Below are 26,912 nucleotides of genomic sequence, written 5' to 3'. Positions count from 1 at the left end.
TTACCAATTTAAATGACCAAAGTCCCCGAAATAGAGGACAAGTTTATTTTTAGTATTAAAGAGATTAACAATAGTTCTCATTATTCTGACTTATCCATATTCAAACTCACCTGCTCAGAAAGAGGCAGACCCAGACAGTTTCTAACAAGTCCTACTAATAATTAGGAAAGGAGTTACAATAAAGATTATGTGAATAGGAAAGATCAAAGAGTAGAAAATGCCAGAGGTATCCAGAGACAAAGAAGGCTTTCTGTGACTGAAATAATATTTTGTATCCATGGTTCAGGAATAAGATGTTTCTGCTGGGAGCTGAGAAATCAGGATGAGAAACCTTTGGTATTGCAATTGGATGTTGGAGTTGTCTGTGGTGCCCTTTTTGGCTACTTTAATTCAATCAGTGGGAGAAAGAGACCTGAGGACGTGGAGGTGGAGGTGGTGGTGGTGGTGGTGGTGGTGGTGGAGGAGGGAGAGGAGGAGGAGGAAGAAATTCTCAATCTCTGCTCAATCACCAGCCACAAGGTTAGGACTGAGAGCTGACTGCAAATATACTCAAGGGCTGACCTTGATGGGCACTGGGCCAACTCAGAAAAGGAATTACTTCGTACTCAAGTCAAGGCTGTTGTGAATGAAGGGCCCGCTCAGTTCCAGCCCAGGGCCCTTACACCGGAGGCCCTCATAAGACTGGGCACCAGAGGTGAGGATGACCCAGCTAGTTGTGTGATCTAAAAGGTAGTAACTCACAAGGATGGAAGTAAGCGCTCACCACTATTCTTCAGATAATCGACGTGACTCCATCCTTAGGGCAGCAGGACTGAGTTAAATCCCTAATTTCATGTTAGGCAGGATCATGGGTCGTAACTCCTAAGTAGAAGCTATAGGTTCTACTCTATGAAAGCCCGAGTACGGTACAGACCCGAGGCTGGGACACTCAGAGAGTGTGGCAAAACACATGGTCTTCAAAGATCTGCTTCTCTCTTGCTGGGAAGGTCTTGTCACAAATTGGACAATTCAAACAAAGAGCCTCCATGTGCTGCTGCTCCAAGGTGGGACCAAAAATGTCGTCAGCCAAGTCTGATTTGCAGGTGGGGCATCTCTTCTTGGTGCGCTGGGGAGAAGAGCAGCAATCAGCACCGGTGTAAGCCCTAAGCGGCAGGGGCCAGGTCTCGGTCCTAGTATATCCTCAGCACAGAGCAGGATGCTTGGTACACAGCAGGTGCCCAAGAAGCAGAGGATGAATGAACAAATTCATATTTGGAGATACTGACTGAGGCTTTCCTACCTCAGGATTGAAAGGACCTACTATGTTAAAGCACTCCGAGAACTTCCGTCCCAGAAGGGGCGCTGGACATATCGTGTCGGGCTGGCTGCCTAGTTCACATCTCCTCCCTTGTTCTGGTACCAAACTCTGCTCACAGGTGGAAATCTGCAGCAGAAACCTGATGGGTGAACCGTGCTTTCTCCTCCCCACCACAACAGGCTCACTCAGCTTGGGGTTTTGACCCAACTGATCCAGGTGACTTCTGGAGTTATCAAAATGAACCAGTCTCCCTATGGTTCTCTCATGAACTGGAGCAGGAAGGGGCATTTCTCAAGGATTTGGTGTGGGCAATCTCATGATTCACATACTTACCAGGCTTGGGGCTGAACTTTCCTGGATACCTGAGGATCATAAAAAAGATTCCCTTCAGTGAAAGAAATACCATCCCTGGATTCTCCAGCTGTCATCTAGCAGCTGGTTTCTGTAACTCCCTTCATTCCCTTTCTCCCCATTGCATCTGACTCATTCTTTCTCCTATGTACCATTAACTGCTGATAGAGGGGATCTAGGTCAGTGATAAAGGGAAAAGAGGAAAAAATAATGAAGAGGCATTTTTGATACACACGTTTATGCTATATAATTAGGAAAAAAATACCTCCTCTTTTCAGCATAGGGAATATCAGATTTTAAAAAAATGTCATGACTTAATAAGAAAGCAATTTGAGAATAGATTTTAAGACTAAAGCCATGCAAATAGGTATCTTAAAAATATTTTGAAAGAGAAAATGTGTAACTCTGCCTGTTGTAAAGATTTGATTGGGACTTTTTTTTTTTTTTTGATTGTGACTTTTAAGAGAACACAACTGCTTTAAACTGTCAAGAAAAGGAAACGAGGTCTTCTATCACTTTTGGAGAAAAGAAAAAAGTTCCCTATTCCCTTGTCCCTGACAAGGACAATCTGACACCCTGCCTTTGAGTAACAAGACTTTTTTTTTTTTTTTTTTTTTTTTTTTTTTTTAATGATAGTCACACACACAGAGAGAGAGGCAGATACATAGGCAGAGGGAGAAGCAGGCTCCATGCAGGGAGCCCGACATGGGATTCGATCCTGGGTCTCCAAGATCACGCCCTGGGCCAAAGGCAGGCGCTAAACCGCTACGCCACCCAGGGATCCCACAAGACTGGTTTTCATCCCTGTTCCTGACCTCCAAACCACCCCGGGGTTTCTGTGGGGCATGCTGCCGCTACCCTTGGTCAGGCCATCAGAATGGCTGCCACAACTGCCCATTCCTGGGTGGCATACCCATCTCTTATGCTTCCATTTCCAAACCTTAATTAGCTTCCTCAGCTTTGTATGTGTATATCTTCTGCATAGAGACATTTCTCTGATTTATATATTTGGAATATAGCCACGGGACTCAATTTGTGTCTGCTGCCTCTAGGCGAATGATCTGATTTGCGTCTTCTAGATTCAGATTTATTTCTCAATTAACACTTCTCGCCTGGCAATCTTTCTATTGGGTCCTCAGCTTCTGCCCAGCAAGTCTTAACAATGAGACTGGTCTTAATTAGCATCTCAGACCAAAAAAAAAAAAAAAATTTAGTCAGGGAGATGGCTGCAGGCAAGGGCCTTCTAACTCAAATGGCAGTTGTCTTACCAGAATATGGGTTTCCATAGACAAGTGCTGGGTTTTGTCCTGCACCTCCTTGATCTGAAGTAGGTGCTTGATATGGCAACGAGTCAAAATCCAGACCCATGTAACTCAGCAATCTGCTGTTCTCCCTCTTCAAAAGCTAGGAAGAGAACATTTATAGAGACATGTTAAAAGACAACAAAGAATGGCCACACGAGCCAGAGGATGCCCATTACAGGTAGTTCTCAATGAACAATGTGGCACTGGAGAATCCCAGGAAGTGATAAATTGTTATTCTTCTAAAGGGGAAAAAACAGCAGCCTCAATACTCTGAAGATCTCAGTTCCCAATGCCTGAATTTAAATGCATACTGAATTGTTAAATGCAAAAAAGACTTGTAAGTCTCTAAATACATACCAACTGAAGGTGGGTACAAAAGTTGTGTGCATATAAGAGGGTGGCAGGAGCTATATTAAAGTTGAAGCTGTTATACATTATTGAGGGCAAAAAAATTTTTTTTAAGATTTATATATTTGAGAGAGAGAGACAGCATGCGCACATGCGCCCAAGCAGGGGGAGAGGCAGAGGGAGAAGAAGCAGACTCCCCGATGAACAAGGAGCCTGATGTGGGGCTCAATCCCAGGACCCCAGGATCATGGACCTGAGTGGAAGGCAGACGCTTAACCAATGGAGTCACCCAGGCACCCGAGAGCAAAATGCTTCTTTTAGTTCCCTTCCTAGAACAATTTTCTTACACAATGTGAATATTCATCTAATTTTCCCTTCTTCATGTTTTATCCTTTCAAATACATATACCAACAGAGAGGGAAGGAAGGAAGGAAGGAAGGAAGGAAGGAAGGAAGGAAGGAAGGAAGGAAGGAAGGAAGGAAGGAGAAAGAGGAAGACAGGGAAGGAATGAGGGAGATTTGAGAGAAAACAAGCAAGGAGGACATACAGCATTTATTCTTAGAAAAAGAAAGTTCTTAGAGAAAAAAATGAGTAAACTGCCCCTTAACATCTTAAGAGGGCTTTACTATAAAGCTCTTAAAACTTTCAAATATCAGATCTTTTCCTTCTTGTTGCAAATTATGTGTATCCTCCCTCCCTCCCTCCCACTGCCCCATCAAACTATACCAGGAAACAGAGATTTCAAAGTCAACCTATATATATCTAAATCAAGAGGGTGAGGATGACAGGACTGGAAATAGACTAAGGCTCCTATGATGCTGAAAGGCACTGGCATAAATGACGTAAACCTAGTGATGATCATTTAGAAGCCTGGCCCAGCACGGTTATAGAGAGGGGAAAGATGGAGAACCATGGGGGGGTGTAGATCTAGGAGCAGAAGCCAGAGGGCATGGACATCTAACTCTGATGCAAGAGCACGAAAGTACCTTTAACTACAGCTTTTTTTTTTAAAGTTTTTATTTATTGTTTTTAATAATCTCTATATCCAGTATGGGGCTTGAACCCACAACCCTGAGGATCAAGAGTCACATGCTCCTCCGACTGAGTCAGCCAGGTGCCCCCAAGTGCAGCTTATTTGCTGCCATCATCCTTGATCAACCAATAATAGCTTGTGTTTAATCTACAGAAGAAAATAAATATTGACTGGATGAATGAATGAATGAGTAAATGAATGCAGAGCATTTTATTAGGGGCCTGCCATGGGTCCAACACTGGCACAGACTGTCACTACTGCCCTGGTTTGGTAGAAGAAAAGGAAAGAGTTGTGCTGAAGGAAAGGGGTCCCCTCAGCCTAAAAATGATGTAGGATATTTTTCTCCAAAGACAACAGCTACAATAGGTGTGAAGTTTTTATCACATCTCTGGGTCACCCTGATTCTTTTCCTTAAAACCCTGAGGTTTCTAGGGGCCCCCAGGTGGTTCAGTCAGTTAAGTGACCAACTCTTTTTTTTTTTTTTTTAATTTTTATTTATTTATGATAGAGAGAGAGAGAGAGAGAGGCAGAGACACAGGCAGAGGGAGAAGCAGGCTCCATGCACCGGGAGCCTGATGTGGGATTCGATCCCGGGTCTCCAGGATCGCGCCCTGGGCCAAAGGCAGGCGCTAAACCGCTGCGCCACCCAGGGATCCCTCTTTTTTTTCTTTAAAAATTTTATCCATTTTTTTGACAAAGGAAGAGAGAGCACAAGAAGGGAGTGGCAGGCAGAGGAAGACAGAGAAGCAGGTTCCCAGCCAAGCCGGGAACCCAATGTGGAGCTCAATCCCAGGACCCTGGGACCATGACCCGAGCCAAGGGCAGACACTCAACTGACTGAGCCACCCAGGCACCCCAGTGGCCAACTCTTGATTTCAGCTCAAGATTTTAGGGTCATGAGATTGGGTCCCAAGTCAGCCTCTATGCTCAGCGGGGAGTCTGCTTGAGATTCTCTCTCCCTCTCCCCTCTGCACCTACCATGTGCTCTCTTTCAAATAAATAAATCTTTAACAAAACAAAACAAAACACCTTGGGGTTTCTACCCTCTTGTACACACTTACATCATTTTCTTTTTCCAACCTCTCTTTTTCTCTTTGCAGAGTGCTACACATAATCTTGTTCTCACTCAGTGTTTTAGACAGGCCAGAGTTCTCATCCTGTCAGTAACAAAAAACAATTAGGATTAGGATCACATACTATAATCTGGGTCCGAGGTGGGGTAAAACAAGGGGATTGTAGAGGATCTGGTTTCCCAAAGTGGTGGGACTGAAGTAGGGGAGAAGGGAGCTGGGGTGCAGAGAAGGCACAGTGGAGACAATGCTGGCTTACAAAGAAGTGATTTAATAAAATGCCTGAAGGCCTGGCATCGAGATGCCTATTTCTTCTGGTTTAGCTGGTAGTATAAGTGACCAAAGAGTGGAAAAGTAATAAGCTTGGGAAAAGCCCTAAGACTGACTTCTCAATTAGGAGTAAATGGAACCCTGTTTACAACTGCACCCAACCATGGAAACAAGCATTTTTGTCTTGAGTAATGTCTCACTTGATGTGGTGTGAGGTACATAGGTCTGTGTGACTCCCTCCCGGGAAGGACAGGCATCTGGACTCCAGTGACACTGAGGAAGAAGGAACCCTGGAAGGCATTTATCTGAGACAAGGAACCTGGGCTGATCTAATTTCATAAACCCCAAACTGGTAGGCATGCTTCCGTGCTTCCCATCTCCTACCTACAGACGTACATATGCACATACCTCACAAAAACACTTAAGCTAATCCTACTAGTTGTGGTTTTTTTCCAAGATTTTTTTATTTGAACGCTGGTGCCCAAACTGCTGTGCGCTTCTAGCCGACCCTGAGGTAGTAACGCCAGAGAGGCTACCCGATGACAGTGACTGCAGGCTCCTGGCTCCCCATCCCCATTGGCTCTTGCTGGCTCTTCTGGTCCTGCTTCACTTCCTCAAAAGGCAGAAATAAGAAAGGACTATCTGAGTCTGCACAGTAACCTGCCCAACGGTTACAAAAACCTTCCCTGAGACCCCTGGCTGGACGGGGGCCTCTATTTCTGGGAATCCCCAGATTGGTTTCTGGCCACACACTCCATCCCTCCTCTTTTTAGCAGAAAGAAAAATGTTTCTCCTTAAAAACTGTGGACAGTCCTCCAGGCTTGGTCTAAGAACCACAGGCCTTCACACCCCACTCTTCCTGGGCCCCTGGACTCTTGTCACCTACCAGTGCAGCAGCCCTGAGTTGCCTGATCTGTCTGTGGAGTCGTTGACACTCTTTGTACTTCTCTAAGAAACAGGCTTTCCCGGCCTCTACCTTTGCTTTTAGGCGCTCCACCTCTTGTACTAACTGCTCCTCCACTGCTGTTTTCTTGTTCCTAGGCCCCTAAGGTATAAGACACATAGTCCTCATAGGTAGGGGCCCTGTGGGGATGTGAGGAACAAAGAACTGAGCCCCCGGGTCTTGAAATATATACCACAATAACCAAGGAAACCCATACCTGCCACAAGGAGGTTCAAACCTTCGAATGGTGACAGATTACTTAAAATAGTGATGTCTTTGCTACATCAGAGGTCACAAACTCCACTGTGGCGGCTGGGGCTGTGCCAGTAATGTGGCTGAATGAAGGAGTTGAAGGCAACAGAACAGTGAAGGCTATAGGTGAGTGAGAGCATGCGGCCTATCTAAAGGATGCAGCAGCCGCCCAGCCCAGGCATCGCTGCTGTGCAGGAACACGGGCTCCATGCTGCCAGAGGCTCTACGTTTTCATGAAGCTAGAAATACACATTTAAAAAAAAAAAAGGGGGGAATGTTCCTATTTTTAGTTGTTGGTAATGGACTCAATTTTTGAAAAAACACCACCTAGGCCAAATAAAACATTTCTTTGGGCTAAACTTAACCTGTGAGTGGCCGATTTCTTAACTTTGTTCTCCTGTTTATCATGCTAAAATATCTAGTATCTTGTGTATGGTAGGTACTCCCTAGTTGATTGAATAATGGCTGAGTGAATGAATAATACTGCATACACGATGGGATTTATAATCCCAACAGCTAGATATCCTCCAGACACCACGGTTTCTCATACCCTTCTATCAATTCAGAAAATGAGGCTTCCTGGTACCTATCACCACCATGAGGCCTCTTTTCCAACAATCTATTATAGAAAATTATCAATTAGGCTTTCATTACTATATTACTATAGCTCAGAATAATTTAGGATGATAAATGCTAATATTAATTATAACAAAGATTTTGACTACTGCAGTATTTTCTAACTGTAGAACTTGACTTTATAATTGTTCATTTGTCTGCCCCATGATAAGAAGGGAGTAGGGGTGACTCTGGGTGACTCCTGACCCAAGGCTCTACTGATGACAACCTGTTATAAAGTACTTTCGATATCCCTTTACCACTGATCACACGTAGAAACGGCCACCTCTCCTAAACGTTTTGTAAATGACAAATTCTCTATCCTTCTGGTTGAAGAACAAGATGTCCAGAGGTAAACACTATTCTCCTGTCTTTTTTTATCGTGTCACCTGAAAATAGTCCCTGTCCCTTCCTTCCCATAGATTCCCTCCCATAAAGCCATCCAAAGACAGACGTGCCGTTAACTCTTGTTGTTTCTTCTTGGCAGTTGTTTCTTCCTGCTTCATTTCCTCTACCGTCTGCTCCAGCTTCTTCTGGTGCTCCTTCTGCACAAAAACAGATGTCAGTACCACTGCTGGGCAAACACAGGCTGAGCTAGTGAGCAAGCAGGAGGCAGAGAGAGAGAAGCAAGTCTTCTCTTGTTTCTGAGAAGAGCCATGAGATCCCTCATCTCAGATGACCTCCTCTGAGACCTTTCCCACAGCCAGTGATAGCCAGGTATATGACAGAGTAAAGAAAGAACAATGTATGTTTTCTTGCAAATGTCTAAAAAATGTTGGTTCCACCTGTGACTCTACCTGTTGAGTTAAAGTGAGAAGGAGTTGGCTCTTTTCCTTTTTCAGATGCTCCAATTGCTCTGTCTTATCTTGATTGCCCTGAACAAGCTTCTCTATTTCTTTCTCTTCAGTTGAAAGCTGGGCCTAAACCAAAAATAGTGAACCAAGATATAAAAAAAGGAAAACTGAACAGGAACAATACTGCTTAACGTACACTAACACAGAGAAATGTGTATTCCTCGGCAACTCCCAAATGTTGGACATCCCTGGAACATCTTCACTTCTCACACCCCGAGGGTCTAAGAACTCAACTAAGGAAAATCCAAGAAACCACTCTAAGGCACAGCTTCCGAAAACCAAGAGTGATTCAGCTGTTACCTGCTTTACATTCTAGACTTTTTTTTTTTTTTTCATTCTAGGCTTTTGAGAAAGAGTGCTTGAAAAGATGTAGCTTAAAAAAAAAAAAAAAGTTTGAAAAGCACTGGTAGAGCTGACAGTCCTCCATCTTAAGAACTCATGGAATATATGAATTGAAGAAAGTATTCAGTTCCTTGTGGACCAGCACTGTAATAATGATGGTGTGCTGGGGCACGGGGTAGGGGGGTGGTCAACGGGGTAGGGGGTTGGTCAAGAGTAGAAAACCCCCTGCAACTTTAGTTTGCCACTTTGAAAGGCACAGTTAGGTACTCACCACAGTGAAATGGATCTTTCTCTCTCTGGGCCACCACAGGGTGACAGCCAGGGGAAGATAGTAAACTTTGGGAAAGGTCTGGCATTACCTACCTGGAGCTGCTCCACTCGGACTCCCAGCTTCTCATTTTCTGTGGCCATCTTCTGATTTTGTTCTTTCAGTCTGTGGAGGTAAAGAGAACTACGTGAAAAATACACTCATTCCAGATCAGATCCCCCAGGCCTTCAACGACTGAAGGCTGCCTTGGCCCTATGGCTTGGAATTAGTTCAGAATCCATTTGGCCTTGACCCTATGGGTACGGAATGAGTTCAGAATCCACTCTTCTTCAATACTATTTTGGCTTCCTGACCTCAAACTGCACGTATGCAACACTTCACATTAATACTTAAACTCAGGTTACTTCGCTTTACCATTCAGATACTAATTCTCCAACCTAGAATCACACCTATCACTACCTTAATAGGAAGACTGTTTGCTAAAGAATTCTGGAGATCTAATTTGACCCTGCCCAAGTGGGTCTGTAACATAGCAGATCCAATAATCACACTCACTGAAGCAGCTCTGTCTCCCAGCAGTCCTTCTGCGCCTTCACTTGCTGTTCCAATTTCTTATTGGTGCTCTTTAAAGTTTCTAGGTCCTCCTGCAGATCAAGACGTCAAAGGAATAGACCATTTCTGAGACAACCATTAGTATCTCAGGCAGCCAATAAATATTTACTGGGCACTTACTACCTGTCAGGTACTTATTACATGTCACAACAGTGAATGAAATATCCAAGTAAAGGGGTTTCCGTATTGAAATGTTCTTAATTTGTTCTTTCCACAAAATGTACTCATCTTAATTTCTCTTCCACCGGAGCTTATATTCATCCATTAAAAAATTTGTCATTAGGGGATCCCGGGGTGGCTCAGTGGTTTAGCGCCTGCCTTTGGCTCAGGGCGTGATCCTGGAGACCCGAGATTGAGTCCCACGTCAGGCTCCTGGCACGGAGGCTGCTTCTCCCTCTGCCTGTGTCTCTGCCTGCCTCTCTTCTCTCAATCTCTCTTTCATGAATGAATTAAAAAAAAATCTTTAAAAAAAATGTGTCATTAAACAAATACTTAAGGAGTGCCCTGTACTGCAGACACAGCAGCGAATGAAATAAAGCGACTATTCTCTTTGAAAAGTGCTGTCCAATAGATTCATGAATGCCACATACACAATTCAAGTTTAGGAGCCACGTTTAAAAAGTAAAAAGAGGGCAGTCTCGGTGGCTCAGAGGTTTAGCACCACCTTCAGCCCAGGGTCTAATCTTAGAGACCCGGGATGGAGTCCCACATCAGGCTCCCTGCGAGACTCTCCTCTTTAGCTCTGCCTGTGCCTGTGCCTCTCTCTGTCTCTCTCATGAATATATAAATAAAACATTCTAAAAATAAATAAATAAAAAATGAAAATAAAAAAGTAAAAACAGATACACTTCATTTTACTAATAGTCATGAATATATAAATAAAATATTCTAAAAAAAATAAAAAAATTAAAATAAAAAAGTAAAAAGAAACAGATACACTTCATTTTACTAATAGTACATTTCACCCAATATATCTGAAATATTGTTTCAAAGTATAAATAAGGGGAATATTTTAATTTTTTTATTAAGTCTTCAAAATCCGATACATCCTTTATGCTTACAGCATACCACAAGATGCCATGTTTCAAGTGCTCAAGAGCCATATGTGGCTAGTGGCCCCATACTGGGCCTACACATTTTTCTTTCCCAACTTTGTTCTGTAGCCAACCTTGTGCGTCAATAACAACTCCCTCTTTTTTAGCTTCAAGGTTTACAAATTCATAATCTTTTTATTTTTAAGATCTTATTTATTCATGAGAGAGACACAGAGAGAGGCAGAGACATAGGCAGAGGGAGAAGCAGGCTCCCTGTGGGAAGCCCGATGTGGGACTTGATCCCAGGATCATGACCCGAGCCAAAGGCAGATGCTCAATCATTGAGCCACCCAGGTGCCCCTCATAATCTTTTTAAAAATAATTTTTAAAAATTGTAGGAAAAGGTACATAAAATTTTCCATCTTAACCATTTTTAAGCCTAGAGTTCACTGGCATTAAGTACATTCACACTGTTATAAAACCAGAACTATTTTCATGGTGCATAACTGAAGCTCTATACCATGAAAACACTCTGTTCCTCCCCGCCCCCCCGCCCTTCTGCTCCCCGCCACCACCATTCTACTCTGTCTCTATGATGTTGACTACTCCAGGGACCTTATACAAGTGGAATCACATGATGTTTCTCTGTGTCTGACACATTTGATTCAGCTTAATGTCCTTGATGTTTATCCATGTTGTAGCATGTGTCAGAATTTCTTTCCTTTTTAAAGCTGAATTAATATTCCATTGTTATCTACAGGCTAAACCATGTCTATCCATGTATCTGTCACTGGACACCTGGGCTGCCTCCACCCTTTGGCTGTTGTGAAAGCTGCTGTTATGAACATGGCTGTTACTAGTTTCTCTTTCAGAATACAAGTATTACCAATCCCGAGAGGGAAACTGAAACTCAGAAATGTTAAGAAATTTCTCCTGCTTCATCAAATAATAAGTGGGAGAACCAGTCTGTGTAACTCCAAATATGGGGTTTCTAACCATTATAAGGTCCTGGCTGTAAAGTACATGAGTTTTTCCTCTCATTTTTATTAAGTTTTATATTTTAATTCCTAAAAAACATGAGTTTTAACATAAAAAAAATATGAGCTCAAATCTAAGCTCCTTTCAAAGTCATGAACTGATTGTGACATGGAGCAAATCACCTTAACATCTCTTGAGCTGCTGGGTGGTTGTAAGGATTAAGGGAAGTGATCCGCTTGATTATAGTGCCTTTTACAGTGCACATAGTAGATGTTGAACAAATACTGGCTTGTGTTATCCTTCCAACTGGTAGCAAGTCGGCAGGAGAGCTAATCCAAGAAGCCAGACCCTCTGATTCTTTGGCTAGCACCTGGCAGGTGAGCTGTAGGGCTCCTAGGCAGACACTGGTTTCTGACAGATTGTGAGTTATACCTCTGCCATTTCTGTTTATTATCTCACTGCCTGAAATAAGCCATATCTGCAGCCTGGACCTGTCACCCACACTTCTTTACCAGCCCAGGGCTGAGAACATCACAGGCAAAGTATAAAGAATGGTCCGTCTGGGAGTCAAGAGAAGAGAGTCTTAACCCAGTGTGATCACTAAACTGATGCTTTCCTCTTTCCTCTGGGCCCCAGTGTGCTCACCTGTAGATTAAGAGCTCTAAAGATGGTGACTGCTGAGGTCTGTGTGTTCTGGAACTTCTAAGGTATGACCTCAGTGTAATCATTTTATAGTCTTTAGAGAAGACTCTCCTCTTTAGCTCCTTATCAACTCTAATTTACCACCTGCTGATTGGAAAGATGTTTCAAAAGAGAAGTAGCAGAGAGTTTGGATAATCTGCAACCTTGCTGTAATACTCTTTACTCTCTTGACGTCCACATTCCAGCTAATCAAAAAGAATAATTTACAGTCTACATAGGAACGAGGAAGAAGTGTTCAGACTGCCTGGGTTTGAATCCTGGCTCCATGACGGATTAGCTGAAGAGATTATGTACTCTTCTAGGCGTCTGGTTACTCATCTATAAAACCAGGGTAATAATAGTACCTACTCCAAAGTTTAAATAAGGTAATCTATATAAAAACTATTAACACTGTGCCTATTCAAAGATATCAGTATAAGGGAGTAAGATCACAAGCAAAAGAGACACCATCCAGATCTGACCTCAGTACTCCAGGTTCATTTTTTGGTTTGTGTGTGTGTTTTCAGGTTCACATTTAACTAGCAGTCATACCTCCTTCTTTTGGAGCTCAGCCTGCATGTCTGAATTCTGCTTCTGGAGGCTGACACAGCTGTCCTTCAGCTCCTGGTTTTCTTTGCAAAGCTCCTTATTGTGCTGTTCAATTTCTTCCACCTCACCCTATGAAAGAGCATCCCATAAATTCATATTTGACCCTTTATAGCTCGATAGATAATCAAGTCCCTCTAGCGGAACATTCCCATAGGCCAGGATGCTGAGGGTCTGGTGGATTCCCACCCATATGGTGACATCCATGTACCCAGAATGGGAGCACCTCTTCAGTACGAAGGGGAGGGGATAATGTAGGTATATCTGTATGATTGCAACACTGAGCCTGTCATTACCAAGAAAGAAAGACAAAATTAAGGCCACAAAGAATTAAAAGGGGGAATGACAGAAGAATGTAGATTTTTCTTGCAAACACTTAGTACTGTTTGTCTCTCCTAATGGACTCAGCTCCTAGAGGCCAAAGACAGTAAGTGATTTAATGTATTCTTCACTGCCTACCACAGGGCTGAATGGAAAGGTGTCCTGTGAAGTAACTAATTAAAGGAATCTAATATTCATGTATGCCAGGCTCTGGGTCAGAACTGAGAGCTACAAAGCATATTTGGTGCATCCCTCCTCAAAGGAGCTTGTAAATTGTGGTAAGATGTGCAGATGACCAAAATTAAGTAACTGGAAAAGTTAGGGGAATAACTGAATGCCAACTGAGTTACAGCAGCTTTAGAGAAAGGATAAATCACTTATTGTTGTGATTCCTTTCAATGTTCCTAAGCCATTTCTGAGTAGGTTTGAGTGGGTACTGTATGCATTTCTCCCAGTAGTATCTGTTAAGACATCTGATAAAGGCCTATTGATAGAAATTCCACCCTATCCTGAAATTACTTCTCTTAATGGCAGGAAAGGATTGAGAGGATATGTTTACAGACCTGAGTGGTAACAACCAGGATATCCTCCTCATTTTCTGGACGGAACTGGAAAGGGATACTTGCTCCCCGAACTACACCATCCTGATCCACATAGCAGAACTGGTAATACTCATCATCCTTGGGGAGGTAATAAGCTGAAAACACAAGATGATTTTTAATCCAAAATAAGGTCTGTTAAGAAAACTAAAAATCTGGAAGTCTTTTATTTGCCTCAGAAAGCTTAAGCTCAAGGGAATTAGTCTTGGTTGCTGTCTTCAACACCTTTGATCCAGTATTTTTCTCACCTTTGAACTGGACTTCCTGCTGTTTGGCTGAGTCGCTGTTTAGATCAACAGGCAAAGTGACCCACATGAAGGTGTAATACTCACGGGTTGTCTTCCATCCCACCTGCAAAGACAGAAGGCTCTCATTCAACATCTTAAAGTGCTCAGAGGAAACTCTTTATTTGTGCAAGGTCTTCTTAAAATGCACTCACTTTTTATTTATGTTGAAAATACCACAGAATGAGTCCATTATGATATGTGCTAGGAGGTCTGATACAACTAGATATTGGCGCGCACACACACAGTGCAGAATACCTGTCTTAGAAGGGAATGAAAACGGACTCCTCGACACCTGAGACAAGAGTTCTAAAAATTCTATCATTACATCTGACAGAGAATGGTGAGTGACTGGGGAAAATAGTTAAGACAGTTCTGGGGGTGTGAATCTTGATCCTGCTACCTTCTCCCAACAGTGTTTTTAGAACTTCTTAATCACAAAGTCCTTCTGACTTGCCGTCTCCCTTGATCAGTCTTCTCCCGTGTCCAGGCCAGTCTTGTCACCCAACAACCTAGTTATACTAGTACATTTAAAAACTGCGGTTCTTAAGATTTTGTTTGACGAGAGAGAGAGAGAGAGAGAGAGAGAGAGAGAGAGAGAGAGAGAGAGAGAGATATCAAGCACAAGCAGGGGGAGTGGCAGGCAGAGGGAGAAGCAGGCTCCCTGCTGAGCAGAAAGCCCAACATGGGACTCAATCCCAGACTGTGGGATTATGACTTGAGCCGAAGGCAGATGCTTAACTGAGCCACCAAGGTGGCCCCCAAAATACAGTTTTTGAATCATGTGCATATGGGAGTGGAGGGGCAAAAGCATTCTTAGATTATGAGGTAGGTCCCAGATAACAGAGTCCAGTTAGAATTTTCTTCAGTGTTTTTTTTTTTTTAAGATTTTATTTATTTATTCATGAGACACACAGAGAGAGAGAGAGGTAGAGACACAGGTAGAGGGAGAAGCAGGCTCTGTGCAAGGAGCCCGATGTGGAACTCGATCCCAGATCCTGGGATCACGCCCTGAGCCGAAGGCAGATGCTCAACCGCTGAGCCACCCAGGCATCCCTCTTCAGTATTTTTCTTAATTCATGCTTAATGAAGGCTTTTTGGTGACAAAGATACTGACAACAATCTGGTAGTCATAGAGGCCTCTTCTAGGTATTGAATGCAATAAATCATGATATAAATATACCGTAAAATATGCCTCAGAGCAGAAAGCTGGCTAAGTGGAAAATATTCTCAGTAAATGTGAAGAGGGGTAAAAGATGGCTCAAGTCATATCTGGAAGATAAGGGCACACCAGAGAATAGAAAGGGAGCCACTGTGTCTTCAAGGGGAGAACACTCAGCAAATGAGAAGTGAAATTACATTTATTGCCATATTTTGACCCTGCCTGAGCCCAGTGGGAAGAAAAAGAACTAAAAATAAATTCCATTTTTATATATGAAGGAATCAGTGCAGGGTTGAAAAGGCTACACTGAAAGCTCATCAGAACATACCAGGGCATGTTTTAGTGTCTCATTAATACACACCCCATTGCTGTAAGCATCTCAGAGCCACCATGGCCTGCGGTGGTACAGGAAGCAGGAATTTTATGGAGTCTTCATTCACATCCTGGAGTTTCTTAATGCGACCAAAATATCATTTGGGAAGGCCTAAGAATTACTGCAGTCTTGGAACAAGGAAACTTCTAACCACCTGCAATTTCTGGCTTGGCTCCTCCACCTGAGTAGTCCTAGTCCCAGTGGGCCTCTCATGGCATGACGGTCCCCTGAGTCCTTGGAAACATTTAAATTCCCAGGTAAGGGAGAACATGGAGCACAGGACTAAGCACTAAAGGCAGGAAAGCCAAGTCCCACTTACTTTAGGCTCTATCATTGCTTGTAGCTTTTGCTCTATTGAGAAGATGAAGCATATAGCACATTCAAAAACAGTTCACAAGTGCCTGCTTGGTGTCAGGAAGGATCAGTATCAGGACTGGTGAGGAGCTGAGGAATATGGTTGAGACTGCACTGCAAATGGCTCAGCTGGTGGAGCATGAGACTTTTAATTAATTAATTTTTTAAAAAAGATTTTATTTATTTATTCATGAGAGACAGAGAGAGAGAGGCAGAGACACAGGCAGAGGGAGAAGCAGGCTCCATGGAGGGAGCCTGACGTGGGACTTGATCCGGGGTCTCCAGGATCACATCCTGGGCTGTAGGCGGCGCTAAACGGCTGTGCCACCGGGGCTACCTGAGACTTTTAATTAAAAAAAAAAAAAAAGAAAAAAAATTAAAGAGTTATTTGACAGAGTGAGTGTGTGAGAACAAGCAGGGGGAGCGGGAGCAGAGGGAGAAACAAGCTCCCCTCTGAGGAGGGAGCCAGATGCAGGGCTTGATCTCAAGACCCTGGGATCATTACCTGAGCTGAAGGCAGACAGTTAACCAACTGAGCCACCCAGGCGCTCCAGAAAAAAATTTTAAAGTGATCTCTACACTCAATGTGGGGCTTCAACTCACAACCCCAAGATTAAGGGTTGCTCAGCTCCACTGACTAAGCCAGTCAGGCACCCTGAGCATACAACTCTTGATCTCGGGGTTATGAGTATGAGCCCCATGTATGATGTGGAATTTACTTAAAATTAAAAAGAAGGGTGTCTGGGTGGCTCAGTGTATCATCCAACTCTTGATAACCCTGCAGTCATGATTGCAGGGTCGTGGGATCAGGCCCTGCATTGGGCTCTGTGCTCCGCATGTGGTCCGCTTGAGATTCTCTCTCTCCCTCTGCCCCTCCTCATGCATGCTCTCTAAAATAAATAAAATCTTTTAAAAAAGAGAAAGAGAGAGACTATTCTATAAGAATACCAGGTGAGCTTTCCAAGGGAGATATGAAAGACAACATTTTATAATCAACTCTTAATTCTCTAATTTACCATCTGTTGTTCATATGAATTCAGCAGAGTAGGAAAAAAAGAAGAGGTTTAGGAATCAAACAAATGTTCACCATTTACTCACTGGGAGACCTTGGGAAAGTCACCATCTTGAGTAATTCATTTTATTCATCTGTGCACAAGAGGTAACACTCCCTGAGGGTGCTGCTATGCTGTGAGGCTCAGTTAGAAAACACACATACTCATGTATGCAAGCATGCATAAAACCTAATCAAAAACCTTGCACATCATATGTTCTCAAAAAGTTTGTATTCTCTTCATTATTCTTAAAACTTTCTTTCAGGCTGGGTAGCTGTTCAAATCAATAATAGCTTTATGGACAATGAACATGAGAGGCCATTTTTTGTATTAATGGTTTTCTTTATGGAGTCATGGTCATACCTCTGAAATACATGAAGCATTCCAAATATAGATGCAGTTTTCAAAAATGTTTTTAAACATTTGTTAGTAAAAATCATAATATTTTCATTTGGTTTATGTCAAGTCCTCACTGGAAGTTGCTGCGTCCTTGGAGAATACAGTCTAGGCTAAACAGAACTATAACTGTGTTGCAAAAAAAAAAAAAAAAAAAGTTATAGATTACATTTCAAAGGCAAATAAACAATTTTCTAATTGTCCTCTTTTAAAATTATCCATATCTGCACTGTCCAGAATGACAGCCATGAGCCACATGAGAACATTTAAATTTAAGTTAATTTTAGTTAATTCATTAGCTACGTTTTAAGTGCTCAATAACTACATGTGGCTAGAGGCCACTATACTGGACAGTGAAGGTACAGCTCCATAGTAGAAAGTTCTACTGGACAGCTTTGCTACACATGGGGAGGAATTCTCTTTTCCAAAATAGGAAACACTCGGTATGTCAGTTTTCTGTGTCAGGACATTCTTTAGTCTAATGATTCAGTATCTGCGGTCTCAGGAGGTATCCTGATACTTGCCAGTGTCTCTCTGGTTGTCTACTACCCTGCCTCTAAATACCAGCTTCCATGGCCCCATCATTTAGCTTGGAATTCCAAACAATTAAGGAATAGTAACTCTATGAGGATTGTGAATAAGCATCAGCTCCTTCACAGTGCAGTCAAGAATGATGTCTGATTTCAGGATAAACAACATTGGCAAATAAGCATACGACATACTGAAGTGTCAAAACAAAGGTCATTTACGTTGGAATTCAGCAGTGTAAATTACTTATATTTGACCTTTATTTCCTGTCTCTGGATATAATAGGAATATCTGTCATTATGGGTGTGTGTGTGTGTGTGTGTGTGTGATGTGAGAGAGAGACACACAGATGGGGGGAGAATGGAAGGTAGAGAATAAGTTGATTATAATAAAAAAAAAGTACTATTTCTGTACTTTAACTGGAAGGGTATTAGGGACCTCAGAAAATTTCTATGCCTGGAAATCTTTACAAAGAAGCAAATCATACTTATTCAGGAACAAACCTCTTGGACGCACGGTGTCAAACCAGGCAACTTCTCAACATCCCTTTTAGGTATGTAATTACTCATATTGAACAAGTTGAACACTCTTCTAAGTAAGAAAGCAACGTTTAAGGTCACAGAAATTACCTAAGGAGCCACTCACCAACTCACAGATGAATATTTCAAAATAAGATAAATTTAAAATATTTACATTTGGTCTTTGAAAGCATAATAAAACTTGGGGGGCTATAGGATTTGCCATATTGGCTTGCAACTGAAATTAAAACTTGAGTCCCATAGCACATGCTGGTGTGTGAACCAGAGGTAGGGGAGTGCCAGAGTTTAGTTTAGGATTTTAAATTGGCAAGGGGCACCTGGGTGGCTCAGTTGGTTAAGGGTCTGCCTTCAGCTCGGGTCATGATCCCAAGGTCCTGGGATCGAGCCCTGCGTCAGGCTCCCTGTGCAGCAGAGAGCCTGTTTCTCCCTCTCTGTCCACTGCTCCCCCTGCTCATGCTCTCTGTCAAATAAATAAGTAAAAATATTAAAAAAAAATTTTTTTTTTAATTTGGCCAAAAAGGGGGGCGGGAGGGGGGGGCACCTGGGTGGCTCAGTTGGTTAAGTGTCTGACTTCAGCTCAGGTCATAATCTCACAGTCCTGGGATTGAGCCCTGCACTGGACTCCTCACTCAACAGGGAGTCTGCTTATCCCTCTATCCCCTCCCCCATGCCACGTCCTACTCTCTCTCTCTCAATAGGTAAAATCTTAAAAAAAATTAAAAAGACCAGATATAAGACACAAAATGCTTATATTACACAGTCACACACTCAGATAACCTCTAGTTCCCAGTCACTTGGTACTAAATTAACCACTTACTCTAAAGATGCCAATCCAATCCTTTCGACGGGGAATGAAATGCTGGGTGAGCGTGTAATAGCATGTGACATCCCCTCCAGGGACATAGAACTTCTCCACACTGTTAAAGATGACCTGAGAGAAATGACAATGATCCAGCAAGACAGCTGACGTGGGGGGATCTTCTACTGTCTCTTCCATGGTGGGCGTCCTGTTATGAGATACAGGATAAAATAAAGCTCAGACAGTGTTGTCTGAAATGTTGGGAGATTTCTGGGCTCTCACCCAGGGAACATTCCATTGGAGGCAAGTCAGGAAAAGCAAAGGCCTGACAAGGACTGAGATCATACCACTTGCTTTCTGTTTCACTTTGAGCCATTTTGTATTCATAGCTTCCTATGCTCTAAGAACTTTCTAAGAATGTCTTTGATCTCCACCACAGGCACCACCGCCCTCATGTACCTTTATTCTCTGCTTATAGCTTGTTTGTTCCACTTTTTCTAAATGCCTTAAGTAAGGCAGGCTAGAAGAAAATAACCTGAGCTGGGAATGGTATGACCTAGAGTCTAGATTTTTCATCCCACAAGTCCTGTGACTTTTGGAACATCAATTTCTCTAGATTTCAGTTTCTTCATTCAGTTACATTTATCCTATAATTATCAAGTCTTTGCATGTATGTATTAAGGCATTCTGCTAGGAGCTGGGTGTGAGTGCAGAAGAAAGGTAGGGTTGAGAGCAGATTATTTGACAGGCACCGATGACAAGCATGGGTTCTGAAACCCGAACAGTGAAGTTCAAATTCTAGCCTCACCACCCGTTAAATGCATGAGCTTAAGCAACACACTTAAATCAGCTGGGCTCAATGCCTGTTCCCTCACCTGTAAAATAGGGCTATTAACACCTACATCATTTTTTTTTAACATTAACTGAAATAATGCAAAATCTGCAGGCCTTAACTCACTACTTGCCATATAGTCACACAAAGTAGAAATATGTAGAATGATAGAATAAAGTACTAGCAGAGTCTGCAAGAAGGGCTTGCCAGATATTAGTGATTTTCTTAATATTGTGGAGTTTTGTTTTGTTTTCTGGTATGGTCTGTGCCCTCAGAAGGGTCCCATAGCAACATGGTAGTTAAATGAGAAAACAAGTGACTGACAAATAGATGGAATCAGTGCAAAATGCTCTTGGGTTCAAAGGAGGGAGAGATGCAACTGGCTAGGAAAATGGAGAAGAGCTCTGAGGGGTGAGTAGAGTCCTGCATAAGCCCTCAAGGAAGATGAGCCTTGGGGGTGAAGAAATTCCAGGTGAAGGAAATGGCATGCATAAAAGCAACAGAAGAGAGAAATGCTCGTTTGGGGGACAGCAAGCAAGTTGGATCCCTATTTAAAACACTGGGGATATAACCTGTATTTCACTTTTGCAGGTCACAGTACAGAATAAAAGGATGGCAAACTATTTGGGAGGTAAAAACAATATAGAAAAGAAACAAAGTCTTTCAAATTGTTGAGATCTAACACTTCCTGCCTCTCAAAAGTCACCACTCCATCTTCTAAATGTTCCCCAGGTCTAACACTTAGTGAGTCTATGATCCTTAACCTAGGGTTTCATTGGGAAATAGAAACAATATTGTGGCTGTACACAGCAGATGAAGGAGAGCTGTATGAGGGAGAGCTGCGTACAGGGGACTACTATATGATACCTTATAAATTTGGGTTGTATACAAAAGATTGTATACATTCAATTTCTGAAAATAAGTACAATAACCAAAAAACACAGCCCTTCTAGTCCTGCCTGGTCCTATTTATTTCCTGATTTTATTTTCAACTCTGAACAACCAGGCCTCTTCTTCCAACTCCTCCAGTAGTCAATTTTTTCACAAGAGAAGGCAAGGGGACTTTGGTGGCACTGAACTATTCTTGGGATTGAGTTAAGGAAGTAAGAAATGTATTGGCTTTCTGGGTTGTGGCACAGTTTAGCCACATCCTTAACCTCAAACCTCAGATCAGTTTTTCTCAGGAAAAGGGAGGTCACACTCCAGTCTAGGTCAGAACTAGTTCCTCATGATAAGCTGTTGCCTGTGTGATCTCTTGGATGCTATGGGAGGGTGGGAAGGGAGGTTTCTCAGCTTGCAGACCCCTCTCTTTCCTAGAGGTCTCAAGTCATACTGAGGCAAGCATATCCCCTCTGTCCTCAGCCTGGAGTAGCATTTATGAGCTTGTAAAATAATTTAATCTGTTGTCTGTGGATCATAAAGAACACTCAGGTAAGAGTGGCTTCAGGGCCTATCTCTCAATTAACCTAAGTACTCAACTCTCTTTTACTTCATAACACTATCACCCCTGTATATACAACATAATGTCTAGCCCAGAGTAATTGCTGATTAACTATTCACTGAGTAAGTGAAATGAAATGCATGTGATTCATCAAAAAGTGAAAGGAAGGGGGGGCTTTGTAGGTAAACAATGGTGTGAATGACGGTGGGGCTAATTCTTTTTTTAAGCCCTACTCTTAATTTGTTGGATACCTTAGAGGAGCTGCTGTTTCTCAGCTTTCTTTTTCTAAAATAGGATGAAAAGATGATAATCTCCAAGTGCAATATCAATTCTTGGTATGGCTGGTTCAGCTGGCATAGCTGGTTCAAGTGGCATGGTGCCAAAAAAACAAAAGGCACAGATTTGATTTCCTTAAGGACCCATAAAATTCACACTCCATTACCCACCTTCTACACTCAAACTCCGGCAAGCTGTTTTGCAAATGGATGTTACTCTGAAAGGCAAGACCAGCCAAGGGTATGAGGGCTTCGTACACCCTCTTTCCTACTAGAAAAACAATCTATAAACTCATGAACAGAACACTGGAGAAAGGACAGTATGTGTACACACATGTGTGCATGCACACATACACACACACAAATACACAAGAGTTCATGTTCTGAGGCTTGAGTTTACATATAGCCACTGGAAACTAGCTCTTTAAAAAAAAATTTTTTTTTTAATTTATTCATGAGAGACACAGAAAGAGAAAGGCAGAGACACAGGCAGACGGAGAAGCAGGGAGCTCGATGTGGGACTCCATCCCAGGACTCCAGGATTATTCCCTGGGCCGAAGGCGCCCCAACCACTGAACCACCCAGGCATCCCAAGGAAACTAGCTCTTTTCTTTTCTTTTCTCTTTTCTTTCCTTTTTCTTTTTCTTTTTTTTTTTTTTTTTTTTTTTAGCTCTTTTCACTCATACAAACACCTAAATCATCTGTCTGGAAAAGTGAACAGTCTTGGTTGGTTCCTTATCAAAAATGTAAGACTCCGTGAAGTTTCCCATTTTAGAGATCTCATCACCAGGACAACTCAGAGGGAACCTAGCGGCTCTCTAGGTATTTGGAACTCAATTGTTCTTGAAACTCTCCTCTGCCAAGACTGGGGAAGGAGCTGAGGAGGTAGGCAGAGTGGAGAACAGCAATGGCTTCACTTCTCTGCTTCTTACCAAAGCTGAAGACGGAAGAGGCCGTGAGCATAACCATGATAATCTGACCTGGGTCAGTTAGGAGTTACCTGATTTAACTTTTTCTGCTTAAAAAAAGGGGGGGGGGGCACCTAGGTGGCTCAGTGGTTGACTGCCTTTGGCTCAGGTCCAGAGTCCTAGGATCAAGTCTAGCTTCAGGCTCCCTGCAGGAAGCCTGCTTCTTCCCTCTGCCTGTATCTCTGCTTCTCTCTGTGTCTCTCATGAATGAATAAATAAAATCTTTGAAAAAAAAAAAAAAAAAAACTTTTTCTGGAAGGAAGGCATCTACTACTAATTTTTAAGATCAGTGATCCTGTTCAGTAAACCTTTTCCTCTTTCCCAGTGATTAGGTTCCTTGGGAGAACTGGGCTCTGAAATTGGCTAGGGAAATCACCTTGCTGTCAAAGTGGTCCGGAAAGGACTGTTTGTGGAGGGGCCAAAGAGGACATGGAAAGAAAAGCAGAATGATTTAAGCATCAGCTTCCCCTTCTTTAACTGCTCTTCCCACTATAGAACCTCTCCACCATCCACTTATAATTCTGACAATATCCATGAAAGGAAGTAAGAAATAGTAAAAGAGCAAAAGTTAAATTTAGAAGCCTGGAGAACTATGGAGACATGTAAAAGCAGTGGGATGAATTAGGCCCCATAGAAATCATGGGATTTCCACCTAATTCCCTCCTCCTACCCTCATACCCAAGACTAGCCACATGAGGAGTGAGCAGGGAAAACAAATAGGAATGTCTAAAAGCAAACCACTGAGTATGGGAAAACAATGCAGAGATTCTACAAACTGTCAGAAGCACTTCACTTGGACTCTGATTTTTCCAGCTCAGTTTCCAAAAGTATTAGTGTCCTCAGAGGATGTATGCAGTAACAGGCAATGTGTTTTAAAATGAGTCCCCTGAACTGGCTTCTGGCTTCTAAGAAAACCTGACACATTTTCATCTAATGAGCTTTTCAAGCCTAATATACTACTCCCATGACTGTTCCATGAGGGCATATATTCTCTTACGTTCTCCTGAAGAAATGAACAGCTAATTCTACTTTTGCTGAGTGAATCTGTAAAGCACACGGATATGCTTTCTAGCAGGAAAATTTTAAAATATTATAACGTTTCCTGGTTCAGACTCTAACAATGCAAATACGCAACCAAATCAGCTCCCCAATCTTCCTAAAGATTTTTCCCCATGTATGCTGAACCATGAAGACATGCATATTAAAAAAATAACTAAAGTGAAAAGGAATAGAGGGGAAGGGAGAAGAAATGGGTAGGAAATATCAGAAAGGGAGACAGAACCTGGAATACTCCTAACTCTGGGAAACGAACTAGGGGTGGTGGACGGGGAGGAGGGCGGGGGGGGGGGGGGGGTGACTGGGTGGCGGGCACTGAGGGGGGCACTTTGACGGGATGAGCACTGGGTGTTATTCTGTATGTTGGCAAATTGAACACCAATAAAAAATAAATTTATTTATTTATTTTTAATTTTTATTTATTTATGATAGTCACACACAGAGAGAGAGAGAGAGGCAGAGACACAGGCAGAGGGAGAAGCAGGCTCCATGCACCAGGAGCCCGACGTGGGATTCGATCCCGGGTCTCCAGGATCGCGCCCTGGGCCAAAGGCAGGCGCCAAACCGCTGCGCCACCCAGGGATCCCCCAAAATAAATTTATTATTAAAAAAAGAACAGACACTAAGGAAAAAAAATAACTAAAGTTCTACTGTAGAGTATGTCTAACAGTTTTACATTAGCCTTTTGTACCAGTGGGCACATATTTAGAAAAATGAAGACTATCAGTATCAGTAGTTCACAGAAGGAAACCAAATGTTCTCAAAGCCAAGAAAGAAATGCAAATCAATTCTTCGTTTGGGAACAGTAAAAACAAAGAGAAGCAAACAAACCCAAACTCTATTTAATTCCTTCATCTTGCTTATGTAACTTTCTAAACTAGTAGCTATTAGCAAAATGGATGATCTGATTTCAATACCACTCCTCCCGTGCACTGGAAGAGATGCTCAAAACTACCCTTAGAAAACCTGGACAGTGGCAACTATGGCTCCGAGCAAAAGCAAAGATACACAGTCATTAGCCTTCAAATTACTGAACTACTTGCTCTAATTAGAAATTAGAAATTTCCAAGTTCATTCTAGTTCTTTACCTAAAATCTTTCAGAGATTTAGAGAACTTGTAGATCTCCAGGAGGCTTGTAGTACTCCTCATTAACAACTGTTGGGACTGGCTGCCCAGCTTGTTCTAAGCAGGCCCTCAGCCACATCCCACAACAGCCGTGCCAGCAGTACTAGGAAAGGAAAGAAAAACAGCTCTGGGACATGAGATGCAGGCAATAGAAGAAACTGTGTGAAAGCCTCAAAGCTGTGTCCTAAACCTCTATTTACCTTAAGTGAGATGGTACACTTTTTCCTTGAAAGGGGTGACTGTGCTAACCCCTGAAGTGACATGGGTGGTGACAGGGTTCGAAGTGCAGTGGAAAGGGAACAAGGCTAGGAGCCAAGAGACCTGGGTTCTTGTCAGTTCTGCCACTAACTAGCTCTGATATCTTGGCCAAGTCGCACTACCTCCTTTTAGGCCTCAGTATCTTCATCAGTAAAATGCATGGATTGGGCTAGAAAATCTCTAAGAAACTTTCCAGCTTTAATGAACCTTGGTGAAGGAAAAAGAGAGTCAAAGGTCATTTTAAGTCTCTCTTTTCTTCGAAGGAAATAAGGAACCATGGTATTATATCAACAAGTACAAAGTGTTTAAAGAGCCCTAGATACTGACTTGAAAGATAATACTTATTGGTGCTATGTATCTCCTACTACCTTTCTTGGGGTCCTTTCTACTCCAGAGCTATCATATCTGCTAAAGGGTAGAGTTTCAGGCAGAAGCCCTTTGAAAATACCTGTGAAAGTGAGTCACCTGGATATTCCCTAATTATGTACTCTACATAACCTACAAAGACCTACTGCATTAGAGTCCTCGGTTTTTGTTTTTTTTTTAAATTTTTTTAAATTTATTTATTTATGATAGTCACAGAGAGATAGATCCCAGAGTCCTCGGTTTTAAACGGTTTTTGCAACAGGGGGAAGTAAATTATAATTCGTAGCATCTGGGCAGCCCGGGGGGGCTTAGCGGTTTAGCGCCGCCTTCAGCCCAGGGCCTGATCCTGGAGACCCAGGATCGAGTCCCACGTCGGGCTCCCTGCATGGAGCCTGCTTCTCTCTCTGCCTGCGTCTCTGCCTCTCTCATGAATAAATAAATAAAATCTTAAAAAAATAATAATAATACATAGCATCTGTATCCTTCCACTCAACTCCAGTAATAGCCACTTGTTGGCTTGCACCAGGAGCAAAGAATCCAAGTGCAAGTGATAGAAAAAAGTTAACATGCCCAGGAGGGGTTGAAATTATAATGGGAAAACATCAGCCCCAAGACTAAATTGCTAAATTGGGCTGATTGGTAGCGGTGGGGAGGGGCTCTCGGGAATCAACTGTGAAGCAGAAGGTCATTACACTCCAGCTGCTCTTTCTTCTGCCTAGAATATCTCCAATTACAGAAAGCCTCATCTGAAGAAATGGGACTTCAGGGATCAAGCTTACAAACAGGGAAACTGAGGCCAAAGAGAAAGTAACTTGCCTAGGGCTCGCCTCGGCCCCATAGCAGAGATGCTGAAGCCTCAAGGACAGGGATTAAGGAACTACCAAGATCTCTGCCCGTTGGGGGGAGGGGGGTGAGAAGACGGGGTGGGGGTGGGGTTGACGCCGTGACGTCAAGACACCGACTCGCGTCAGAGGGGGTCTCTTCTACTCAAGGAGCCTGCCACCCGGCGACAAGCACCGAAACTCTGCGTTCCTAGGGAGAAAACTGCCCCTCAACCCTCCAGGGCCGTGGAAGGAGCTCCAGGGGCTCCATGACGCCACTCACACTTACTGTCACCCTAGAAAGATGGAAGGAAGTGAAAACCGAAACCAGTCGCACCTCTGCCTCCCAAGGTCCTTTCTGAGGAGTGAAAGTCTGAATTTGGAGAACCCAAGGGCCCAAAAGCCCCTAATTGCCCTCCTATACCCCAGGAACTCACCGGGGGTAGCAGCCGGCGTCGGCGCAACAGCAACAGGGCAGAGCAAGGGGTAGGGGCGGAGCTAAAA

General features: G+C 42.9%; 1 protein-coding gene across 1 annotated transcript; it reads right to left on the bottom strand.

The window, feature by feature from the left end:
- On the bottom strand, window positions 1-26,912 carry CALCOCO2 (calcium binding and coiled-coil domain 2). Its single transcript, XM_055329614.1, has 13 exons — window positions 26,846-26,912; window positions 19,284-19,473; window positions 14,027-14,129; window positions 13,743-13,876; window positions 12,805-12,930; window positions 9,503-9,591; window positions 9,043-9,112; window positions 8,281-8,403; window positions 7,942-8,028; window positions 5,395-5,490; window positions 2,917-3,052; window positions 1,631-1,659; window positions 1-1,105 (listed from the first exon to the last, which is right to left on the bottom strand). Exons 2-13 carry the CDS (start codon window positions 19,461-19,463, stop codon window positions 929-931), a joined length of 1,350 nt encoding a protein of 449 aa, XP_055185589.1. The 5' UTR covers window positions 19,464-19,473; window positions 26,846-26,912; the 3' UTR covers window positions 1-928.

Source organism: Nyctereutes procyonoides, unplaced genomic scaffold (assembly GCF_905146905.1).
Source record: "Nyctereutes procyonoides isolate TBG_1078 unplaced genomic scaffold, NYPRO_anot_genome, whole genome shotgun sequence".
NCBI lineage: Eukaryota > Metazoa > Chordata > Mammalia > Carnivora > Canidae > Nyctereutes > Nyctereutes procyonoides.
This window is presented reverse-complemented; position numbering and strand designations above follow the sequence as displayed.

Coding starts and splice junctions, on each gene's coding strand:
- CALCOCO2 (XM_055329614.1), bottom strand. CDS start 19,463: ATGGAAGAGACAGTAGAAGATCCCCCCACGTCAGCTGTCTTGCTGGAT. Junction 13,877..14,026: donor GCAGGAAGTCCAGTTCAAAG/GTGAGAAAAATA, acceptor TTGTGTTTTCAG/CTTATTACCTCCCCAAGGAT. Junction 12,931..13,742: donor TCCTGGTTGTTACCACTCAG/GTCTGTAAACAT, acceptor GCTCTTTCATAG/GGTGAGGTGGAAGAAATTGA.